This window comes from Cebidichthys violaceus, unplaced genomic scaffold (assembly GCF_023349555.1).
Source record: "Cebidichthys violaceus isolate CVI_PGR_0920_01 unplaced genomic scaffold, fCebVio1.0.p SCAF_1, whole genome shotgun sequence".
Taxonomy (NCBI): Eukaryota; Metazoa; Chordata; class Actinopteri; order Perciformes; family Stichaeidae; genus Cebidichthys; species Cebidichthys violaceus.
Window position 1 is genome coordinate 5,218,059 of NW_027176262.1, and position 26,236 is coordinate 5,244,294.

The 26,236-nt window shown below is 41.4% G+C and overlaps 1 protein-coding gene and 1 long non-coding RNA gene across 2 annotated transcripts; one reads left to right on the forward strand and one right to left on the reverse strand.

Annotated features, from left to right (window-relative positions):
- Positions 1-366: 366 nt before the first annotated feature.
- kcnj5 (potassium inwardly rectifying channel subfamily J member 5) lies at positions 367-25,222 on the reverse strand. Its single transcript, XM_068707424.1, has 4 exons — positions 25,030-25,222; positions 14,308-14,390; positions 11,219-12,092; positions 367-2,684 (listed from the first exon to the last, which is right to left on the reverse strand). The coding sequence occupies exons 2-4, from the start codon at positions 14,368-14,370 to the stop codon at positions 2,296-2,298; spliced, it is 1,326 nt and encodes a 441-aa protein (XP_068563525.1). The 5' UTR covers positions 14,371-14,390; positions 25,030-25,222; the 3' UTR covers positions 367-2,295.
- On the forward strand, positions 20,020-21,116 carry LOC137874637 (uncharacterized). Its single transcript, XR_011103329.1, has 3 exons — positions 20,020-20,090; positions 20,194-20,289; positions 20,675-21,116. It is a non-coding gene; the product is annotated as an uncharacterized lncRNA (long non-coding RNA).
- Positions 25,223-26,236: the final 1,014 nt, after the last annotated feature.

A 26,236-nucleotide genomic window follows, 5' to 3' on the forward strand; every position in this document is an offset into this window, starting at 1 on the left:
TAACAAAGTTCTTGATGCTATCCGTTATATTTGTTCTCTTGCATGCATGAAGCAGAATATGCCTCGAGCTTCAGTACAAGACAAGATTGTTTTGTACCGATAATTAAAGGTCGCTTAAGTCTCCTTTTTATGATTTGATACGCGACTAATCCAGTTTTCAGCTTTTGCGTCAGACACAGTTGTTTTACCCAGAGCCATGGCCATAAATCTGTCTTTTTGTCACAGTACAGCTGATACAGTGCAGCGTCACACGTGGTAAATGAAACTCTCCAATCCTCAGTTGCAAAGTTATGTGCGAAATAATTCCACACTCACACACTCTCATGCAATCGCTCATGCATGCACACATTATCTAACAGGAACATGTTGTTCTTTCGACCATATTATGTTTATTCCCATGAGAACACACAGACAACAGATGACATTCCAGCAACGAAAAACGATCTCTCGCTAATGGAAAACGTATCGTTTAAATGGAATACATAGTAAGATGCTGAAATGTCACAGTGAAAATAAAAACATTGATTGGACAAGCAGCTGTAAAAAAAATTAAAAATAAACAGAATGACATAGAATTAGGGAGGAGGAGATTTTAAAGTATCAGGAATTTATCTTTTCGACAAATGATAATTGAATATTAATACATTATCTGATAATATATTGTAGAAATCTCATAATTTGCATGCCTAGAAAATACCCTGTGTTTCTTACTGTATGAAACTTAATCAGCAATGGGACGCATAGGGGTTGATTCATGCATGCAAGCTCTGACACGTGTCCTTTCAAAGAAAGGTTAAAAACTACTGTAAAACAGTATTCACAATGGCCACAAAGCAAAAGAGCCAGTGGTGGTTTGTGGAACTGGGCCAAAGAGCAAACTGAACCAAGAGTGTGTAAGTGGACAAAGAAGAATTCAAATAAGGTGAACACTATAGACGAAGTTCAGAGGAAATAATTACGAGGAAGGCAAATATTGCGGGTGATGAGCTTGCCAGCTACTAAACTTGTTGGATTTGACAGAAAACCTGCTTCTATCTTCAGTAGACTTAACTTTCATGTTGCTGAAAAACATCGTGGTTGGATATCTTTTAAATAGTTAAAACAAAAAGAAAACAAACATAGGATACAATGGACTTTTCATTTCGCTTGTGGAGTATTTGAAATATTCATGTGTGTACTGTATAGAAATCAAGAACATTTCAAATGAATCATTCATATAAATATTTCAACCTACATTTGAATTAAGTAGGACTGACATGCATCAGCCAGGGTCAGGTCAGTGTGTCACCTCGTGGGAAATTGTGCTTTCTGTCCCAAGAAAAGGGCTTGGAATTAATGTTTTAGTTGATGCAGCGGGAAGGGGAATTAAATCTTTAACCAGTCAAAAAGTTTTCAAAATAATCAGTCACTGGCATATACAGCTTTTTCACCAGCAATTGCCTTGTTTTCATTGTTGATTTCAAATCCCTGAAAATGACTGAAACGAGGTACTAGCTGGTTTCTTTTGGGTCAAGGCTCCCAGTATGTTGGGGAGACACACAATGAGGGTATTTACGACAGTACAACCATGAAGAAAGTATGAACAAATAAAATAAATTTGGATAGTAGTTGCTGATACACATTGCCTTTCTCAGAACAAATTTCCATTATTTTTTCTCGCCTTTGCAAACTAGAAGCTTTATGCATGTCCTCCTTGGTGAATTTTGTTTCTGACAAAGAATAATAACAACACTGCCAGAAAAAAAGAAATATTAATCTCCCACATAAAGAAAATAAAACAAAAAAACGTCAATAACAAGGTTGATTTAATCACTGAATTATCACTCAAAAGCTGCTGTCAGAAACGCTAGCTGTTATGAGAGTGATTCTGTTCAAATGAAGCTGAATCAACACACTCTTAAATGAGAACACTGGGGTATCCATAATACGCCCATGGTACTCTGTCATGGCTACCAGTTTCAGCTCAAGTTTACGTTATACAACTTACAGCTGGTACAGCAGTAAGTGGTTGTTACGATTATAAAAAGACAATCCGACCACCAACCTTTTAGTGTAGATATAGATACTGTACGTGTGTCAGTGTATGCGTACTTACGTGTCTACAAAACCAATCTATACTATAGATTGAGACTCTAGTAGAGGAGTATTGCATGAGTCGGGGGCTGGAGACGGAGTTCTGGTATCTCCGAGCGTTGCAATGGAACAAGCTGGCCGTTGACTAAATGAAGCATTATATTGTTCTGTCCTCATGTCCAGTCTCTCCTGGGGTTTTAGCTGGTGTGGCCGCCAATCACATCAGTCAGGCAGTCCGTCAGCAAGGGGCGGATCCTCCAGAGCGGCAGCTGAGCCATTGGTCTCTCCTCTGTCACCCCCTGAATCTTTCTCCTCCTTGTCCTCATCTGGGCTGAGTGGGTCCCGTTCGGACAGGCGGTTTAGGGCGTCAAAAGTACTATGCGTTTTGGGGTCAGGGCTGAGGAGAGAAAGCTGAGGCAATAGTGGCCCATCCCGAAGCTTAGCAGCTAGCTCCTTTGCGCTGCAGGTGGGGGTGTTGGTCTCGTAGATCTCATGGAAGTTGTTGTAGTCGACCTCGTAGAAGCCCTTCTCCAGGGAGAGAACCGGTGTGAAGCGGTAGCCCCAAAGCACCTCTGTGTCCAGGTAGGAACTCCGTGCCTGGCATGTCATCCCTGTCACAGGTATGAATAGGTGTATGCGTCCACATGCACACACATGCACACAATCAGGTAAACAAACACACACACACACACACACACACACACACACACACACACACACATGGAAAGACGTGTAGGGAGAAAGAGAGAGAGAGTCTGCAAATTAGTCATGGTTATACAAGATCTGTAAAAACTGTGAAAGGGCCAAGACCTGCACTGTGATGCCATCATGGTTGTGAATGCCATAATGTGTGAAACGCCACATATCTAATAGTGGAAGGTGTGAGCTGTTTGGTTCATAAATTACATGTCAAATTCTCACACAACGTTAAAAAAGGTGTCAATAATATTTTCTGAGGTGTCTTTCAAGTCAGTAAAACACATTTTCACATTTGTATTCCAGTAATTGAAAGAGTTAAAAGACTTGACTTTTAGTAAAGTCAACGCTGAAAGGCCCAACTTCCCCGTACATTTTTACTACACTTGTTGATTAACTATGTTGGTAGTGTCAGATATGAATTCCCACACATTGAACATTTCTATTTTTGGTTTGTAGGTGTCACAGGTGAAACTTGAAACAATGATGATAGCCGTGTGTCATTAGTACACCTTTGTTGTGAGGCTGCATGCACAATACGTATCTAGACGCTGAAAGGTATTCACCTAAACAGAACCCAGTCATTTGTACTGTTATTAATCACATCTGTGTTTTTCCTACAGTGAAAAATATGTAGCAAGAAAAGCTGAGCAGCAGAAAGTTAGCCATGCAGCTAATGGCTTATTGTGAAAGAAATAAATACTGAATAGGAATTACAAAACACACAATCAATCACAGATGTAATAGCCCAGTTTTACTGTAAAGTATGAGCAGGATTTAGTGGTAACAATATACACCATCATTAGCGGTGAGCAAGCTAGCCACTATCATCTCTCTTGGGTATTCAACATTGGCATAAATAAGATGTAAAATAAATATTTGAGAAAAATGTGCGCACTGCTACATAAGGCTAAAACAAATGCCCACCTGCAATGTAAAGAAAGGAGAAAGGTAGTGAAGGTTACCATTACCAAATTTCAGTTATATTTTTCTTATTCTGATTACAATCCTTTCACAATGTTCTTAATTTATCTCACATAGCGTATGCAACGTAATTTACTGGTTATGTAATTTGAACCCAAACCATGATCTTTAACTAAACCTAACCAAATAGTTTTGTTGCCTGAACCTAAAGGGTCCTGACCGAGCTTTCATATGTGACGAGTAGGGAATGAGAAAGAGACATCAATATTGCCTCGGTCCAATGGTAATTTCCAAATTTCTTCTCTACCACTGTATGTTCGTGAGTGTGACAAACTGTCAGCAACACAATAGATTAATTCATACAGTAGCACATTAGAAAATAGTTAAAACAAGCAAATTGTAAACTATTTTTAAACGCATCACTACAACATTACATTTTATTTAGGCCTTTTCAGATTTCCTTTTTTTCTGATTTGTTTCCCTTTTTTCCAGCAGTAGCTATAGCTACTTCAGTTAGCCAATGCAAAACTTAGCTTGTTGTAGCAGCCCTGAAGGACTGTTAAGCTAACGGCAAGTCGGCTTGTGTCACAAGCGGACACTATCCTTCCCACTCTCAATGTTCAGCTTCAAGGAGACTGATTGTTATTTTTCCATTCTCGTGTTTGAGTTATTGGTCTAACAGCTATTACAGGGATCCCAAGCGAACCCCGCAACACATTTGACAGTCACTCTTCAAGCCTGCAGGGGGTGAGAAGGATAGATTTTGGGTGGAGTATTGCTTTATACTGGAAACATCTGCCACCCCATAGATGCTTTGCTCACCCAGCTGTTGAGTTACATAATGTTCTATCTGTAAATGCATAGCATCACCAATAACATCAAGCATGTGTTCTAAAATAGATGTAGATGCCAAATTGATATTTTGTCTAATGACACGGTGTAAGGCGAGGCTTTTGCACCTTTTCATCAGCATTCCCTCCGGATATGAGTGGCCTAGTTTCCACATTTAACTTGTGAAATGTTTGTTATTTCTGCGACTGGATCATCAAAGACAATACAATGTCTTTCAGTCACTATGAAGGATTATCTGTTTGTTAAGGGTGTTGGAATATTGTTTGATGTGTTGGTTTTAAATTCTTAGTTTAGCTAATACCTGGGATTCCAAATACATAACGTTGCGGTGTGAAGATCTATTAGTATGTTGTCCTATTAGCATTTCATTTTATTAAGGTTTTGTCACTCAAGAGTCCAGGGGCTTTGACTTAATACTTCTTAATCATATAAACAGGATGACTGAGAGTTTACAGCCACTGATACAGTATTTGGCTGATGCATTATGGTATTTTGTGGATTTTTGTGATTTAAAAAACCCCAATATTAGATACTTCTGAGGGATTAGATCATTCACAAATTCACAAATACAAAATGTACCACTCCACACGCGCACATACACTTTTCACATACACCTATTAGAATACTACAGACTATTAGTATTTGAAGACACACTTTCCATTTTTCAATACCAACAGTAACGAAGTACGTATGGTAATGTATCCCGCTTTCCTGTGCTGCTAAGCTCTTGGCTCCAAAGGAGTGAATTGGCTCTTCCCTCTTGCATCTTTTATAAAAAATAGCTGTTTTTATGTTAAAAAAGTTGGTTGAAAAAGTGTGCTGCAGGGTGCACTGTGCGTAGGAGACAGTTGTGCTGTGATGTGTTCATGTGCTTCAAGACTCGAGAGATCGCAGATGAGCACCAGCCATTTAAATAAAAAAGCTAACAGAATTCAAGTTAAACCAGGTTTACTACACACCTTCACACGAGCACAAGAACACAACACACTGCCAAGCAGACACATGTGCTGTATTTATTTAACAAATACAGGACATGGAAAGACACCTCATCTAACAACGTGGTTCTCCACCAGACCAACAGTGGCAAAGCAACAAACATTGAGCAACAAAAACTGTACTTCCACAGCATGTAAACACACACATACACACACACACACACACACACACACACACACACACACACACACACACACATACACACACACACACACAGCTTAGCACAGTGGTTCCTGAACCTTTTCTACAGGGCTCTTTTTTAGTGGATATAAATATTTTCTAGGCCCAGCCCGGACCAGAGCTAAGCCTTAGCGTCACCTCAGCAATCAGAGCGGCCAGAACACTTTTCAACTCAAATTAGCAAACAGGATAAAGCACACGGTCTTTGGATATGAGTGACGTGTGAGTGAGGAAGAGGAAACAATGAAGTCACCACTCTGTTATCAACACGACTTTCTCACAACAGACAGTGAGGTGTATTTAACTACTCCATAACGGTTGCTTTCCATTTAGGTATGTCAGTTTTTGGAGTGGTGGTGTTATGCTGGCTTACTGGCAACGCCAAAATTAAAAATGGCCACCGTTCATGTTATTAGTCACACCTTTGCTTGAATGTCAGAACGTCATTGCAGGTGTAACTGCTGCTGCCTCCCATGTAGCACTTCATATGGGCACATGACATCCCACCAGCATCCACCTGTAGACTTCCCCTGGGCGAAAGGTTTTATCACCACTCCCCAGTCTCTGCTGTGTTTAGCTTGACTTACCAGGCAGTGACAAGGTCAGAGCCTATATGTCAAATATAATTTATATCTGCCGTGAAAAACACCTAACACCTCTAGCCTATAACATATCACCATTCAATTGTGAAAAAAAGGTTACATCTGGTTACAGAGAACAGAGGGAACACAATGACACTAAAGAAGTCTGGACTGCTCTCAGTATTTGGTTGAAAGTCTGGAAAACGCTGGTAAATTATAAAATGTAAATTATGAAACCTTAAACAAACGGCTACCAAAAAAACAGCAAAGTGAACAAAACTACAGCAGTGACACGTATTGCCTGGAGGTGTCAAAATTGCAGAGGCTATTATCATATATGTATATATATATATATATATATATATAAATGTGTATGTATATATGTGTATATATATATATATATATATATATATGTGTGTGCGTATATACAGTATATGCTTGAACTGCAGGTCCAGAACTTGGGGATTGAAACTCATGGAGATGTGTCTCTCTATGGCAGAGAACTATGGCATTGGCTGGGCCTAGTTTTAATCACTCTGCATCAATAACAGTGTGTTCCTTTTAAAATAAATATGTGTTGGTAACAGATTATCAGCAGTTACGGTGTATCTGTATATTTTCATATTAACATGATGGCATAAACCAGGCATTATTTAATATATAAATAATTTGCAAGAAAACAGGGAACAAAGCAACAATAAGTCTGCTGTCTTCAGAGACACTTCAGTAATGAAAACAATGTTTGTTGTCGGCAACACCAACGCACATGACTGGGCCTCCGGCACAGCAGAACAAGCACCAGGAGCGTTACAATAAACTGCAGCATAATCTTGTGTTTGAAACTGTAAGTTAACTAACTTTATAGAAGAAGTCTACAACAAACATTAGATATGGGAAATGCATTGGCAGGGTGCATAAACATCTTGGGTCTAGTGATCCCTGGGCTATTTGTAGACAGCTATAATAACACAGAATGCAGTTTAGTTGCTGATGATTTTCCATCTAATAAATGCTTTACCACTTAAAATGTTTACACAAGGGATGGTTGCTGATGGTAAAAGTCAATTTCTTATGATAGCATTTACAGAGCCACTGGGCACCAAACTGCACTTGTTAATAAATTGAAGCTTTCCATTATTTGCTATTCTTGTATAAAATGTTCAGATGGAACTACATTGACAATTTCAGCAAACCAAGAGTTTTTGAGAGTTTAAACATTATTAACATTATGTTTATGTAAATTGAGCTAATTTTAATGTTATCCAATAACATCACATCAATTTTCTTTAATTTTGAACAGGAAACAATTGACAATTTCAGTAAACCTATTAAGGATGTATTTTTATTATACTTTAAATAAGTGGAAATTGCCAATAAATTGTAATTCAATTTGAGCCAACTTTCCTTGCAATTTTCTCAAAAAATGGAATTGTAGATTACGATAACTTTTACTTTACTTTATTTTTATGTTTGAATTCTCATTAATTCTCAATCAATGAATCAATTGCTCTGCAAAACGTTCTCCGAAATGTTACGATTTGTACAAACTGCTAGTTTGACAGAATACTAACAATAGCCATGTTCGTTGTTTACGTTCATAATGACAATTTTGGGGGAGTCGCTTTGGAGGAAGGCCTTAAGTTAGCATTTTTGCACTTCTGTTCCCTCGTAGCAAAGTCAAAGGTTTTTGGTTAGCAGCCTGAAATAAAGCTTAAGGTTTCCGTTAACGTTTAAGAGTTAAGTATTAATGTTTTCTTCTACGACATTAAATACGTCAGCATATACCCCTCTTGTGAAATTTGAAGCTTTTACCTGTCTTGGAAAATTACGCTAACAAATGGCTATATGCTACTACAAAACATCATCACGCTGATAAGTCCTTCTTTACAACCTCGTGCATATTCCAGCTCATGTGACCGTGGTGTAGTTTGTTTCCAGCCTCACACATTATCTTTTACTTCTGCCGAGTGCATTCACAAAAATGATCATCACTTGTCTTGCAGAACAAAACTAAACATTTGTTTGCCACAGCGCTTCTGCAATTATCCAAAATCCCATTGGCTTTTTTGTCGGGGGAACCATTGCGATGATCATTCACGGGTTGGCCTAAAAAATGATTCCTACCTGCAGCACTCTATTGGAAGCGTATTTCATGCACCTTTCTCCTCCCTTTCCTCTATCTTCGTGTTACCGTTTTTCAAGGACACCATCGCTGCATCCTTTACATTGACGACTGTGATTGGTTTAAAGAAATACAAACGAGCCAGATCGTTTTTTCCCAATGGCAGAATGATAATGTGTGAAGCCAGAACTTTCTTTAGTGCTGACACGGTGCTGTGGAGATAGTCTGGCTATACAAGACTATGGTTGCTTTTGATATCCAGAAAAATAAACATGCTTGTACATCTAATTTCATGATAAATGATAACTATTATGAATATGAGATCTGATGGCATACTTTTATAGTGTTGTGACATTTTGTATTTGCTCTGCATTCATTAACTGAGAGAATGTTATTGAGTATATTGTAGGTTGTTTGTATTTACGTATTTTCATTAGAGCAGTTACGCTGTGTTATCAAGTAGGATGGCATCCTTTTGTTTTACTTTTTATTCCAAAATGCTGTGGGAGTGCCCGGGAAACAAATGCTGTTAGTGATTTCCAGAGCCTGACTCACAATTATGCTTGAAACCACAGATGTGTCGGAGAAAACAAGCGATGGCCGGCCATTAAAGAGAAAATGATGCCATTTCACCACCCACTTATCTATCACTTCCAAACTCGGTGACAGCATCCACCTCGTGATTTGGTAAATATTTTTGTTTAATATTGAGTTTTTACTCCAGGATATATGAAGCATGAGCAATTCATGGACATCATGAGATGCTGGTTTTAATCTTTCTCCGTTTGATTGAGTTTATGAAATAATTACTTGCTTCATATGAGCCATAAATGTTTATTCTCCAATTTAAAAAAAAAAAAGTAGTAAATGAGGTTTGTACTGGATCTCTCCCCTGGCATTACTCCTGGAGATTTAACAATATTAATATTCTTCCCTGTTTAATCAGATAAAGAAAATATACAATATAACACAGCATTGGCCACAAATGTATCACTTTTAAAATAAGATGTGGGGGTGCTAAATCAGGCATACATTTGAATGTTTGTAATCTTAGGACCTTTATACCATAATTAAAAAGATACGATTATTATCAATGAAAAGTACTTATTGCAGGCTTTAATCTAACCCCACTGGTTTAGGGTCTTTTTGTTAGTACCCTCCTGACTTCATGTGTGTCAAGTGCAATCTATTACACACATGCTTGTTAAAGCTGAAGACAAAATTAAAACACTAATGTTATTATGGCAAAAGCCATGAAAAAGGTTAAGAAATACTTTCCATTGAGCTTTCCTACAATTTCCCGGCTTACGCACTGTGACCTGTTTAACACGACTCAGTAAGGTTAACAGGGGAAGAAAGTAGGGGAGGGCTACTAGATGTTCAGATGGTCTGTTGCCCAGCGGTCAAGGACGGTGACGACATAGCCCTCACATGATGCAATGGTCTCTGCCGGTGAAGCGAAAGGTGATTTAATGCCTGAGTCAAGTATCCGGCAGCGTGAGCAGGAAGCATGATGACTACTGGTGCTTTGGAGGAAGAAGAAAAAAAAAATTCTAAAATGAAATAGAGCAGAAATGTTCAGATGCATGCAAAGCCATGCCTGATCGCATTAGAGATCGCATTAGGTTTGTACGTTGTATATTTTTAAAATGACATTTGTGTACACAAGACAAAATGCTCCTAATCAACCGGTGTGTCTTATTTACTAATGCGAGGTACAATGATAATAAATAAAGTAAATTAATAACATGTATAATGCATTGTATTCGAATAAGTCGAATGTAATTTGTCTTTGTATAAAGGCAAATAACAATGCAACTTAGGCATATAAATAATACTTGATTTAGCTAATAGGCCACGGAAACAGATTAGAACAGCAAATTCACTGCAAGCTATGTGGTCCATCATGCTGTAAAAGTTTCTTTAAAAAAAAAAAAAGATAAAACACTAGCTTTGAATATCATATTTTGTGTCTTTGTAAAACAATCATCACTGAGTTGAAGATGTTACATTTTCTCTTGCGGCCTTGAACACAGTCTCATTCTGGGAAATAGGAGCTTTGTGGAACTTTACAGAAACACCGGGTCATGTCTGCCTCTGAAATGTAACCAGCCTGGAGCACTTTTCAGGGCTGCTTGGCCTTTACCCAAAACACGGACCAGCAGTGTGGGTAGCTACACTTTACTGATTTTGAAATACACAATATCAAAGACATAACCTTGAAGTAGCAACAGTGGAAATGCTGGCTGCATTAAGTACAGAGAAACATTTGCAAGGCAGTTGGGGCGTGATCAGCTTTCAGTCACCTGCCTCAGTTGAAGCAACAAATCATTTTAAAAATGTAGATATTGTATGGTGATAAAGGAAACAATTGCAAACTTCCGCCAAACATTTGTCAGCTGTTAAGACATTGTTGAATTATTAAGATCTCCATTACAATTTGTACTAACGTCAAGAGATTCATAAATATTATTTATGTCTCACTTAGAGAGTTTATTGTCTGCTGAGTTAGTCTCTCTTTCTTTCCACCCATGACCATTTTGTCTTTTGCAATCTGCAGCACTTACAGGTACTTGCTACTGCCCCTCCACTCTCTAAAGCAATTTATCTTTCCATGTAAACCTCTTCTCTTTTTCCATCCATTTGTCCATCTTCCCATACCTCCCACTCAGCACACTTCCTGCATCCAATATTTCATCAATCTCTGCCTCTCACTATCAATCCACCCGTCATCCATGTGTCCTCCCATTCCACCTTTCCCCCTTCCCCTTATCATCCCCCCACTGCTTCATACCTGTGGCTTCGACCATGCCCTCAAGGATAACCACAATCTCGAACTCCTCCTTCTCCATTTGCGTCAGTGTCATCTCCCAGAAGGGGCTCCTCTCGTTGATCTCGTGAGAGATGATCAGGGGCGACACCAGGAAAAGCCGGTCATCTCCCGTGTCAAAGCCGATGTTGATGTCAGTCTGGTTGAGCGGGATGAACTCCCCCTCCTTGGTCTGCTGCGAGCGGATCAGCTTCGCTCGGATCGATGCCTCCACGATGTGAGAGTTCCTCAGGTCTCCCACCCGAAACATCAGGCACATCTTGTTGTCTCGCACCGATATGACAGCATTGTGCGAGAACATGAGGGTCTCGGCGCGGTTCTTTGGCTGTGAGATCTTGACAAACATGCAGCCCACCATCATGGCGTTAACAATGGAACCCAAGATGGCCTGCACCAAAAGCAGAATGATACCCTCAGGGCATTTTTCTGTGATTACACGATAACCGTACCCAATGGTGGTCTCTGTTTCAATGGAGAAGAGGAAGGCTGAGACAAAACTGTTGAGGTTCTCCACACAAGGGGTCCAGCCCTCCTCATCAGCATGCACCAGATCCCCACGGATGAGCGCTATCAGCCACCACAGAAAGCCAAAGAAAAGCCAGTTGACTATATAGACCAAGGTGAAAATGAAGAGACTAAGACGCCAGCGTAGGTCCACCAGCGTAGTGAACAAGTCACTGAGGTATCGGTAGGTCTCTTGCACGTTTCCATGATGAACGTTGCACTTGCCGTCCTTCTGCACATATCGTTGACGTGGCTTCTTCGCCGGGTCAGAAATCAGGTGGGTTCGCTCAGTCGAGATCTGAGCCTCCCGCAAGTGTTTAGGAAGCTTCTTCACCTAGAGGAAGGAGACAGAGAAGGAGAGAAGCAATGGGAAGGAGGATAATGAAAGAAAGCAAGCAAAGAAAGAAAGACGGAGAGAGAACAGTCACAATTTAAGTTTTTCCCCACATGGGTGTACTTTACTGGAGCCACTTTCTTCTGATTTCTTTTCATTAGTATTTTTTCAAAAGTTATATTGAGTTTGTACAGGAGGATGTAGGTGTTAACCTTTTTAATGAGATTTTCTTTCAGCCTGTGCAAAAGCACACTGCTTTGTTTTTCTGGCATCGAGGCAAATACAATTACCAACCATTATAAAGTCACTGCTCTGTGCTACTCCACAATGACATTGTAGGTGTCAGTGTATGCACACATATAGAGGGAGAAAGAGAGAGTAAGGACACAACAAGAAAACAAGGACGCCCAGGTCTTTGTCTATGTTGGCCCAGCTCCAGCGAGGCGATCTGGCTCCACAGCTGTGCCCTGCCTCCCTCCCTGTCCCCTGTGTTCCCTCCCCTTGCACCCCATGGGACATTGGCAGGCTTGGATAGGAATAGATCCTCCATCCTCCCCCAATAGACCCTTATGGCATCCACAAAAAGATTGGCATATGCCTTGGCACACATATTCCGCTTCTCTGGAAACCGTCTTTCATGCACTAGATGTAGGATTCTGATATTGTATGTTTTAGAACATTCAGGCTTATGAAAACCAAAGACTACCACACAGCCTGGCATTGTAGTCCTGCAGGGGGCAGTTGCTGGTCCTTCTTTTTGGAGACGTGCATACATACAGACAGGACGACACACACACATGCTGGAGGACAAAGTTTCAGGGCACCTTTCAAACACACCAAGGACATTTGGCAGCACACTGACACAATCTGAGTTGATAATTGAAATGCATTGTGTTGAGGCAAGAAAACAGCTCTCGTGCCCTCTGAATCTCTCGCTTCGAAGAGGACACCTGGGATCCATCTCTCTCTAGAGTCATGCTCACATCACCAGACAAGATACGTCCTATTGTGGTTACAGTGACTGCTCCTCTGCTCTATCACATAGACGATCACTCTCCCAGTTCAGCTGCGGAAGGACATCTAAGGCACTACAATACCCTTTGGTGCATTTGATCGCGGGGCCTGGACAATACAATCCGTCAGACAGCTTTATTCAGGATGGTTTCTTGTAGATGACATGTGCTGTTTCACTGCAGTCCTGTGCACATGCCCACCAGGTCCGGCCTGCATGTGCAGTATTGAGTTTTCAGATATTGATTTGAAGTGATCCCTGTTTAAGGAACGTTTTGACAAAGGAGAATTGAAAGACAATGCTCATTGACCCGCATCGCAATTAGTAGCTTGATGACAAGGCACTCACTAAATGTCAATGGGCTCCCTTTTTACCAACTGTGCTCAGGGATAGTGGATCAATTATAGATTCAGAACACATTCAGTCCACCATTTCTTAGAGTGACACTTTTCACTGACAACATCAGTTAATGTACACAGTTGTTGTCTTTTTAAATAGTTTTTAATCACTTCTTCATTCATTTTAAATGACAGCTAAAATAGGCCCATTCATTTCCCACACTTTGGTGTTGGACTAATTTAGTGATGGATGAAGCTGTCACCAGGAATGCCACCTAATCTTTGGCCTTTGTAGTGAATACGGTCTGTGAGGGTGATGGTCGATAAACAAATTCATTAGTTCTCTTTTCGTGGCAGGAGTAAATGGTGGTTGTTTTCTATCTTTGAGCCTTTGTGGGTGCGCTTGGACAGCATAAGTTCCAATCAGCTGGGGAATCAGGACCGATAACCAGTGCCACTCCACCATTCATTATTGGGAGTGTGTGGGGTGTCTCTTCCTTATTTCTTTATCTCCACTGCCAAGCCAACTGAGCTATATATGTATGTGAACTAAAGAAACAGGTTATGATACACTTTATGGAACTAGTAAATTAAACTGTTTTTTTACCCTCTTCATTCCCACTATTCTGGGAAGCAATCGGTCTGGTTTCCTTTCTCACACACTTCACTCTGTCCTCGTACTAATCATTCCTGTCTCTCTAGAGCTTCTTCATCTTCTTTTTGTCCTCTGCTCTCTCTATGAGCCCCCATCAGCATGACGCCTCTCTCTTACATCGTCTGTCTCATTCCACACACTCTGTCTCCCTGCGTCTCCCTGCGTAGTGATCAGTGCAGTGTTTGACCAGCAGTGGATGTGAATCTTTACCTGTGCAGGTGTGACTCCTATCTCCATGTTGTGGTCCATGAGGATTCGAGAATCTCCTGCCATCCTCAGCTGAAGCTCAAAACCTGTAAGACATAAGGAAGTACAATTGTCAATTGAATGTCAGCTCTAAAACAAACGTGGTCATTTTGTTGGACCCTTTAGCAGCACATTGAGCTTCAGGTAGAGATAACCAACATTATAATATATCCACACAACAAGCTTGATCCATTGGCTTTTCAACTTTTCAACCCTCAACTATCTGAATTACACAACCTCTTAGAAAAGTACATACATTACGGCCCACTAACAATGTTGTGTTGATGTATAGTGCAGCTCCCTCAGGCATATAATTTTCTAACCTGTCATTTCAATTGCTTCAATTTGTCAATATGTCAATATTTGCCAGACGGTGTAATTAGTGATCCACAGAACTCCACAGGGGCTGTTTGAACTTTAGGCTTTAAAATGTCAAATCTTCAACAAAATAAAATGTTTACATTTTGATTGGATGTATATTTTGTCTAAAGAGCCTATGTGAAGGTTTGTTATACTGCTATACACTGTACAGGGAAGTGCCTGGAAGCCCTTGAGAATAAAAGAAATGCAGAATTCACAAAAGATGTGTGCTGTTTGAGACCGCAGTCTTTTAATAAATATCGAAAATCATTAAAATCCCCACAATGCAAAAAAGCACAAACTTATGAATGATAATCATATGCAAGACAATTAAATCTGAAGATTAATGGTTGCTGGGGCTACAGCACAGCTCTCTCACACCAATAATGTGGAGGTCTGTGTTGATGGTATTTCCCTCAAAAACATTATCACGATTAAATTCTAACTCCAGAATATTATCCATATTCACAAAGAGTATTCTACTTGTATACATCAAAAGGAACCATTGGCAGATGTCATCAATCCAACTTTCATTATTTTAATATCATTGAAACTGTTCAGTTCAACTCTCCCACCAACGTATTGTCGGTATCATTGCAGAGCACATCAATCAGACTGCCTGAATTACATTTTTTTCATCGACATAATATGACTCGAGGGATGACAATGTCGGTCAGTCAGCCATTTGGACGGTCCACCACTTAGGTCCAGACTGGGATATCCTGACAACTATCGCATGAATGGCCATGACATTTCGTACAGGTTTTCATGGTCCCCAGAGGATGACTCCTACTGACCTTGTGTCATTGTGATTGACTTTTCCTCTAGCACCATCATTAGGTTGACATTTGTAGTCCAGGCTGAAATATCTCGACAACTATTGTATGGACTGCCATGTAATTTGCTACAGACACCCATTTCAAATATCTCAAGTTTACTGCTGATGTGAAAATTTGAACAGATTGCCGATTAGAAATAGCACAGGCAACTGGAGTCCGAAAGCCAAGCTATCCAAGGATGCTTTTCCCCGCCTGTGCTAAGCCTCTCTTATTAGATGATAATTAAAGCTGGACTTTGGGGCTTCACCATAGCTGCACGTGATCGGAGGAACAATCAAAGCAATCAATAAAATAACACATCTGGGCCATAGAACATGAAAAAGTCCTGCCTTCTCATTCAGAGGCCTTTTGTACACCATTGGTGCTGAGACAGTTATTTGTAAATCTTTGCTCTACTAAAATTTCATCTGGTGCCATTATTAGGTCAAGAGACCTGACATCGCCATCAGCTTCAGCCCTACTTTGTGTTTTGTGCTTATTGTTAGCAAGGCAGATGGCAAACATGATAAATATCAAACCTGCTAAATGTCAACATGCTAGCATTGACATTGTGAGCATGTTAGCATGCTGATGTTTGCATTTAGCTCAAAGTATGGCTGTAGAGACTGTTGGCTTGACAATGTATTTATCTTGTTTTCCCAACACTGTGCACAGTTGCATGACAATATCTGCTTGTAGCAACCTAATCGTGTTTCATGTTTGTTATGGCTATATTTAAGCATTCACAGCAAGTCAGGATGTGTGCTTTCGTTGCCTAGAGCTAACCACAAATGGGACTGAGGATGTGATAACTTGCATACAGTACAAAAAAAGTATCACTTCCAGGAAGCAAAAAAAAAAAATAATTTGTAGCCTAGTCTACGTACGGGTCTTGGGAGACAGGGTTGGTGTATTGATGAATACAACACATGAACAACCATTAATGACCATTGTGATCCCACAGAAATAACCATGACCTCAGCGCACTACCACCACCATGGGCCTAAAATAAGAACGTAAATTAAGGAAGAAACGTAAACACATCATGAACGTAACTTCACCATAACCCAACAACACTTTGGAATCAAACACTGGCCTCCCGGTTGTAAGTCTTGTGTTTGTGTCCACCTCCCCTCCCAGTAGAATATAGAAAGTAGTCTTTCTCACTGTTTGTACTACGTCACTAGCTCTGAGTGTTGCATATCCGGATGGATGCGTTTAATGAGTGTGTCCACCACGACAAAGGATCCTAATTAACTTTCCACTGGCATTGTTTCCATGGCGTCAATTTGTAATTCTAAGATATTATGTGCACCATGTGATGTATAAAATACATATTTCAGTATTTCTGTGCAATCAGGCTGTCGATGCATTTGCAGCTTACCCTGTAAAAATACATCCATACTGAAAGACCAAAAAGACCATACGAGAAAAAGAATACCCTTGTTGTGTATGTCCCCAATAAAACATATACAAATACAAAAAGAATAGGATGATAAAGTAGCACCTCCGTAAGGGATTAGCTGTTAACATCACATGGGAGATGATCCAGTGTCCACTGTCGGCTAATTTGCCTGTACAATGAAGCAGGCTCAGCTGCAGTGCTTCTAACGGTGTCATTTTCCCAAAGAGAAGGCTCGTCATTGCCAGCATCGCCAGTTGCTTCGACTAAATGTGCCCACATGCAGACACGCACACACACACACACACACACACACACACACACCCACACATACAGATACACAACTCTCTATAAACACTCTGCTCTCACACTGCTCTGCTACGGCCACACCGAACTTCACATCAGAGGCAGTCATTACTTTCTTAATCAGCTGGAGACAGACAAATAAATACTTACTGTCAGTCTCCCCTTGTACTTTACATTCAATCTAATATAAAATGAGTGTACTTATTATATTTGTGGTTGTTTTTAGCTCCACTGCAGCGACTAGGTGATGTGCTGACATGTGATGTGATTTTAAAGAGTGTTTCTCTGCTCCCGAAACAGGTATTTTTAAACATCTGTTGTGTAAGGGTCCAAAGTGACAGGAGAAGTAGAAAAGGAACACTTTGAATGTCTGCTGACTGATGTGGGATTTAATAACAGCCACTGCTGTAGTTATAGAGGGGAGTGGGGGGTGTGAGTGTGTGGGGCGAACCTCAGATAAAGCCCTAATTTTAGCAGTAATCTTACAACACCTTTGGAGCCCCACAAAAGGCAATTAACTCATAGAGCCCCTGGGTGTCATTTAGAGATCGACTACTTTTAATTTACCAAAAGAACAAGGGACACACGGTGCCTTGTAACCAGCCAAGCAAAAAAAACATGCGTAAATTACTTTTGCCACCGGTTCCTGACCTTAACAACATCTGACATTTCTCCGTCATCTGTCTTTGATGTTACTCTATTTGATCGCTGACAAGCGAGGAGGGAATGCAAAGAAGTGAGAGGACCACGTCACAAATCAGATCCACACAGGGACGTAGTGTTGACATTGATGGTCCAAAGCAAAGGGCAGAGGGACGTGACAGGCATCTGAGCAGGGAAAAGACAGACAGACGGACAGCAGAGGCACGGGACACACACTTACACACACACACACACACACACACACACACACACACACATACACACAGACACACACACAAAGCTTCTGAAAAACCTTGCTGAATACATTAGAAGGGTTGCAAGGTCTCGCTTTCTGACTCATTTTAGGTTCTCTCATGAATTAAACATGGCTCCCTGGAGATTTGTGAACTCCAGACCTGTGTGTATTTTCAGCTAGGCGGTGATTGCGGTGTCTGTTAGCTGCAGCAGACTCAACAAGCCCAAATGAGAGGTGTTCGAAACATGGACACCAGCCTGGGTTTTTTATCTTAGCGCTTTAAGAGGGTAACAAGCATTTATCTTGTTACCGGAAGAGTGACAGAATGCTTTGGCTGAATTGCGTTTGTGTCCTGATAACAAGAGCACTCATCTGTTGTGCTTAAAGCCAAGGGGTACTAGTAAACCAGGGAACCTGCTTCCTAAGGGATATCTACAGGACATATATTTTCCTTATTTGCTGACGCTGCACGCTGTAAACAATAATCCGCACAGAGCACAGTAAAGTGTGTCTCTTTTCCTTCTAACCTGTGGCAAGCTCTATATTTTTCCCTAGGGCCTGTATTGTACTGAATAGCACTTGCTTCATGATTCAATTTTCTACATTTTGGGAACTTTAGAAACTTGTGTTGTCAGCTGTGTGTGTGTAGTTCTGAAAGTTAAGAACTGGCTTGGATCTGAGCCAAGAGAGGGATTTTATCAATACCAATCACCGCTCCAATAAAGCCCCTGCAACAGGTTAATTACACCTGAATTATAATCCTCACTTGATCAACATAATTGTAAACAGTTTTATTCTGTGAATCACTTTTTTATTCCCATTATATGGAGGCAATCAATTTAGTTTTTTATAGGAACGCTATTTCCTGGTTGAAATCTGGACAGATGTGCTTGTTTTGCAAATCCGGAACCCTGAGAATGCTGCCTCACGTCAGGAATAACAAAAATCGGCAATATTCTTTTTATATATGTCTAACATGCATTTCAGTAAACTTAGACCAGGCTCTGGCCTGACACTACTTCTGTTTCTCCTGTTCTTCTTTTGGGTTCCTGTCATGCTCAAAGCCGCGCCTTTGAGAATGACAGTGTTAAAAATGACAGACTCAGCAGGATCCCTAAGTTTATGTTATAAATTAGACTATTGGTGGGCACTCATCCATAGATTCTGAGGTCATAGCTTGCACTTTTCTGTTGGTTCATCAAATACAGTGCTGACACGGGAGAGACGGAGAAAAATAGGCAAAAAAAGAAAGAACGAAAGGGGGAGAGGAAAAGAGGAAGGGAAAAAAAAGACAAAGGTTGCTGCAGAGCTGAGCTTTTAAGAGTGTTGAAACAGCAACTATATTTTCTGAATCACTGCATCCGATTGATATCTACACTCGCACAGTCGTTCCAGCTTATCTGCTGTCTCTGCTCCTTAGCCATGGAAGCATTAGAACTTTTCTATTTCCTTGACTCCGTCACTCCTCCCCTTGAGTGAAAGCAAAGAGTCAGGGTTACCGTGCCTGTCGTGATTATGTTCCGGGCTAAGATTGGCCCGTGAAATAACATGGCTTCATCCCTATCTCTGCTCACTTATGACACTTTGAGGTCATACGGGTCAAATGACTAAAAACGTCCCTGGCTAGTTTGGCTCCAGGCCCAGTAAACACACGCACACTCACACACACACACACATACACAACCTTCATACCACCACTCCCTCCCATTTTCCCATTATGCCCGATAGTGAGCTGAGTGTATCCAGTTGTGTCCTTCTCATGGATGACCTTCTCTGGAGTGACACTGCTGCACCGAGACGTTTGACTCACACTGGAGAAACAATTTCCCTAATGATATGTCTCTCTCTCTCTCTCTCTCTCTCTCTCTCTCTCTCTCTCGCTTTGTCTCTCATCTCTCTCTCTTACTGTCCCGCATTCAGTCTCCTCCTTACAGTACATTTTGCACAACCTCTTTAAAAAAAAGTAAAGTTGTTTAAGACAAGAATAGCTATTTTGTTGTCGCACGTTTCAGATCTGCCTTGTTACTCTACCGAAATTAGAGTTTTTTTTGTCTTTTCTTTGACAGCTAAGATTTCACATTGCTGCTGAGTGGAGCTTGGATGGGATAAAAACCCAACACCTACCGGAGCCAAATAACACCCTCTTCAACCACGCTGGCCTGGTGAGTGAGAGATGTGATGGAAAGAGACAGAGGGAGAGACATGAGATGTGTGAGGTTGGGTGGCTGGGCATGCTCCCCAACACCCTGTTTCTTCTTCTTATCAGGCATTTCTGTCAGGCTCTTGATGTGAATTACTGCCTTAGATCCCAGATTCTATGACACTTCTCTGTCTCAGAGGGCAACGATGAATAAAAGAACAAATTACAATGAGAGGGATGTATGTGGAGATGAGGATGATAACCGGTGCTTAGCATTAAATATATACGATTTTACAATTTTATTATAACAAACTAATCTGCTAATTGATCCCCTTATACAAATCATCTGTATCAAGCTTGAGCCTAGTGAAAGTGGTTCATTAATCCTCTGCCTCACCTCACTGTAGAGGACGGGAGAGCAGAGGATGGATGACAGGATGTGAGCGGCGTGAGCGGGGCGGAGCTGCGGAGCAAGGCAGCATGGCGAATGCTGCAGGAGCCAAAGGTCAAATGGTCTTGATTGCAATTCCTGACATGCTTGACTGTGTCCCCACGCGTGTCCCTTGGAGGAGCCTCCTTCTTTATAGTCATCACATGCCATAAACAGAGTGAAAGTAGATTGCGACGCCATACAGCTGCACGGTGACACAAACTATGCTACAGTGCATTTTCTGACAAGGTGTGCTTTAGTCCTGAGATTAAACAGCCCATTGTCACCACCAAGGTGTCAGATACCGATGCTTCGTCACACCCCCTCAGCGTCTGATACCGATGCAAAGGGCGCCCTTTAGCATCAGTATGAGACACACCTGGCTTTCATGTAACTTTTCAAGTACTACCCAGGAGTGTGATGACGTAGTATAGAGACCAAAAAAAAACCCTCACAGGACAAAGAAAGCAGTGTCTGTGTTCTGTAGTATTGTTGAGACAACAGTGATGTTTGTGACGTGTTTTCCATACTTATATTAGATATTTTATTTACTTATTTTAAGGTCAGCCATGATGTTTTTCATAGAACCAAGTAAAGTTGTTTTTGTTGCCGAAAACCTAAGCAAGTGTTTACAATGTTAACCGCGTGTTAACCCTGACTGTGCCCTGGGCTACCCAGTGGGTTAGAAAGGAGCTCCAAGGGGTCTGATAACTTGTCAGTGTGTGACGACTTGGAATGAGAACATGTTGGCTTAAGACTCCCTTGCCGGCAGTAGATGATGGTGTGAATGAGTCTCATAGCTGTAGAAAAGTGAAGCAAGTTGGTGTTGAAAAAAGTGCTCAGTAACTATTTAATTAAAAAATCTTTAAAAGAAGAAGCATGTCAAATAAAAAAAAGCCCATGCTGTCACTTTACAGGCCCTATTAACCATCCTAGATTTCTCTCTTCTATCGGTGTTAACGAGCTGCAAACTTACAGGGATGTGCTTCCCCTGGGTGAACGATGCTCACGCTTCATAGATGCTTCATGTGGTGGAGACCTGAATGTGTTTGCTTCCTACATCTTAATGATGCTACAGTGATAAACAACAACACTTTTTCTCAAATGCCCAAAATGAAGTGTACGCATGAACTGAACGTCTTCCTTTTTGCATTGCATGTGATGCTAAATTGTCCTTGCTCAATGTGAATAGATGTGCACTGTGCATTTAGCAGAGCAGCCAGTGTGTCTGTGCATCAATGTAATTAAATCATATTCATGGAGATTTGTTACTGGCCAATTAAAGAGACTGTGGTTGTCAGTTTTTTTTGGTTTTTAAATAATTTAAGAAACAAAAAAAACATCCAAATCACCCTGCAAGTATGATGATACTTAAAAGATGCACTGTATGAATACAGGGATCCTGTAACTCAATAACATATACTCTCGTGTGATTAAGTTAAACTGGCCTGACCTGAATGCTTATCAGCTGGACACAAGACATCAATGCATTTCTGCCACCGTCTGCCATCGTTTACCATGCTTAACAAAGGAGTCCTCATAAATAGTATGAGGGATCCTCCCTTATTAAAACAACTGGTTTAGCCCCACTGGCTAAGCCAGGAGCAGCAGACATTGTGAAATGTCCATTTCATTCCACATAACCCTCTGCTGACACATAAGAACACAAGCCATTTCGAAGATTCTTGGGAGCCAGTTAACCCGGACATGGGATGTATAAGTGGAATGCATTTCCACTGTTGTAATGTGTTATAGACCTTCTGGTTGGCACTTGGTTTTGCTGAATAAATGAAATTCCTTCCAAACCACCTGAAAGCTATGAACGAGCTGAAAAAAAAGCGCTAAGAGCAAGGTGACCTGAAACAAGCAGCCATTTTTCTTTTTTTTGTCTTGGTTTTTGCCAAAAAAACAAACCATGCCCTTATCTGTTACGGGAGACTCAGAAGGTGAGTGCCTGTGTATATACATATTTACCTCTCTTTTTGTTTATACAGGAGGTGATCTCGGAAACAGTCATCTCTTTGCCAAACACGAGGTGAAGGTTTGTTTTGTGCCGCATGTAGACCAGAGCAACGGCCCCATGTTAACTGTTACAGCTTCATGTGTGACAGGGCCGTGGGAGAAATATACGAGCATTGTGAAGTCGTTGCCCAATCAGTGAGTGGGATGCACCATAAATCTGGAACAAAAGCGTTGTAGGTGACTCTTTAAAATACAGTACACACGGGAGCTTGAATTTGCATCGGTAACAGATTTATGAGGCCATGAAGCGATGTTTCTTTGGGGGATGACAAGAATCCGTAGGAAATATTCTGCTGTGTATCTGTTCCAAGCAAATACCAAGAGGACTGTATTCATTTACAGCTCACACAGTGCAAAGGCGTTTAAATTATACACAAAGTTAGGTTTCAAAGACGGATGCATCCAAAGTAGAACTAAAGGAGAATATATATATTCAGTATATATGTAGTGTTGCATAAATTAGGCATCTTCACATAGGTCTATCAGCAGACAAAAAGATACTGTATTTTTATGCAGTACTCTGACTCGCACACACATTTTTCAGGGCACTAAATAAAAAAAAAAAAAAAAAAAATCACGCCTGACTAAGCTCTTGACACAGATGCACCGCTGCGGTATTACAGAGTGTGGATCTGCTCGAAGAACATAGCTCTCTCTACATCCCCTAGAGAAACGCAGTCTTGACTAAATAAACAGATCCAATTAATTATTCACAGTGTCTTGTCTTTTGAGACTCTCCTTAGATGCTGCGCAGCATTACGTCTGCCCTCTGCCCTCTTTTGTCCACTTGTTAGTGGGATCAGGACACGGATAATAAACGAGCAGGAGGGGGGAGCAAGGTACACAGCGCTGAGTTGCTGCTACAATGATGCGCTGATAATAAGGTCAAAAGAGCATCCATCAAAAAACATTACATCTCAGCGGTTCACACTTCCCCCTTCACTCTTAACCAGTTCAACCCGCTGCGAGCGGGGTCGTGGTATAGATTACGGTCATAAAAGCAGCAAATGGGCAAGTTTTGCTGCAATGCCAGTAAAAATCTCTCTGTGAGACTGGGCTTTCCCTTTTGCTCCAATGGGTTTGAGATGAAAATGTACCATACGTAAAAATGTGGTTAATGATGAGAGCAGAGATGGCTTGCACTTATTTTTCCTCCACATCGAGCCGTAGCATAGATATAAAAAAATGATGATTGAGTCCACTCGCTTGTCTTGACATTCCCTGATGAGACAATACCAGTGAGGGCAGGCGCGTTGTGGAAACTGCACTTGATTAATGTAGCTACTAAGCCCACTGCATTGTCATCAAAGTTTGACAGCAACAACTCTCCAGATGTGCGTCCTGCAGAGTGCAATGAACTGAGGAGACATTAAAGCAAGCAGCCCTAATCCTCAGCAGAGTGTTTCAACGGGAATCAATATATATCATTTCCTCTCAATGCCTTCGGTGGAGCCGATAATATTTATGAAAACCCTTGCTAACAGCCATCCCTACATCGCGTCCGTCGCTTTGTCTCCTGCTTTTATTGAAGGCACAGCAACGTGTAAGCGCTGCAACATGCTGTGCTGGGTGTTTGTGGTACAATGCCCCCTCCTCCACACACACGCACTTACAGTAACACACATAAAGATGCGGAATGAGTCCAGGTTTGCTCCTTCTGCTGCTGCTGCTGCTGCTGCTGCTGCTGCTGCTGCTGCGCTTGTAAAACTCCTGCATTGCACTGAGAGAACTACAGCGCGGCACACGAGTAAACGGCAGGAGTGTTGACAGGCTTTTCTATGCTTGCGTCAGAGAAATCCATTGCCTTTTTGATTAGCCTGCCCCCGACACAATGGCAAGTAGATGCACGGCGATGATCTATATGTATCTCTACAGTGACATAAGATGAATGAGGCGAGATGTGAAGATAGCGGCTGCAGCTGATGGAGGAGGGTAATCCAGCCACTTTCCCCATCATCACTTTCCTTTTCCTGCTCTCCTGCTCTTGAAGTATCTAGCATTGTCTTCTCGTGCTATCTGTCCTCGTCTCCCTGTTTCTAGCTATTCCGACTCTCATAGTTGTTGCTCTTCCACTTATTATTTGGCAAGCCACTCCAGATGGGATTCGTGGCTGTGCAATGAAATACATAACGCAATCACAGCATGCGATGCCATCCACAGACAGATCGAGAGGAGGCAGCTTGGACGTGGAGCTAAGGTTGTACCGTGCATCAGCGGCTTTAAAAAAAAAAACCCTCCCATTTCCTCTCTTGCCTTCATTCTCTCTGTCTCCTCCTCTGTTTTTCTCCATCAGCGGTGCACAAAGCTTACCTTCAGGTCTCTGCAGGAGTTGCTGGCAGGCTCCCTTCGAGGCATTTCACAGCTGCTCTTCTCCCCAGGACTGCGCACTCCTTTCCTGGCTTTGTTCAATCAACAACAGCCCTCCTGCCTCTCTCCTGCCACCCAGCTCCTTCTGCTCTTCACCGCTCTCTATCTACTCCTGTGTGAGAGGGGGGTCTGCCTGTGCATGTGTGTGTGTGTATCTGAGGGAAAGAGAGAGAGAGAGAGGGGGGGGGGGGGGGGGAGGCAGTCAGAGTGGGTGAGGGAAGAGATGGTGAGGATGTAAATGTGCGTGTGTGCTCTCTCTTCAATGCTTCTCTTTTCTCACTTCCACACAGAGATTGAACCTCTTGTCTCTCAGGATTTGTCCTTCATAAGAGAGTTTTTTATGCCTATTTGCACAAAGAATCAGCATATATGTGTGTATGTGTGTGTCTGTGTGTGTGTGTGTGTGTGTGTGTGTGTGTGTGTGTGTGTGTGTGTGTGTTTGTGTGTGAGAGAGAATATATCCCTTCTCTCTGCTGCAAAGGCAATATTACATGTAGGCAAAATATGTGGAAAAAATGTCCAGTACAGTTTGATAGGAAAAGCATGTGTGTGTGTGTGTGTGTGTGTGTGTGTGTGTGTGTGTGTGTGTGTGTGTGTGTGTGTGTGTGTGTGCATGTTGGGGGTGCAGACAGGGATTTGTTGGTAAAATGACTTATTCTAAAACTGCAGGTGAAAACAATGCTCTACCGGTTTGGGAAATATAAAGTGGCAGCAGATAAAAAAAAAAAGTCCTTTGGAATAAAAACCACACAGACCAAGATAAAGAATGAGCAAAAGAGGAAAATATCAAAGTACGAGGAAAGCGTGGAAAGGACTAAAGAAGAGCAAGTACAAAGGAAAAGCAGTAAGGTTGAGATAAGAGGGGGAAAGGGACATTTTGACCCAGAATTTCTCCTCAGAAGCAGCCTACAAATACGGTTGAGTGTCACTTTCACTAAATCCCCTACATGAATTACAAATGCAATTCCTAAAATATAGAAGGTCTAAACGAAATGACGCCTTCAGAATCATCTGAATAAAAAGCGAATCGCATCAAATCAACCACAATGGCGAGGCATGGTTCAAAAGTAAAAAAGAATCATAAAGCTTAGCAGCAGAATGGAGTCCGTGGGCTCATTTGTTTCCCCCTATTTAAAATTCAGTTCGGTAA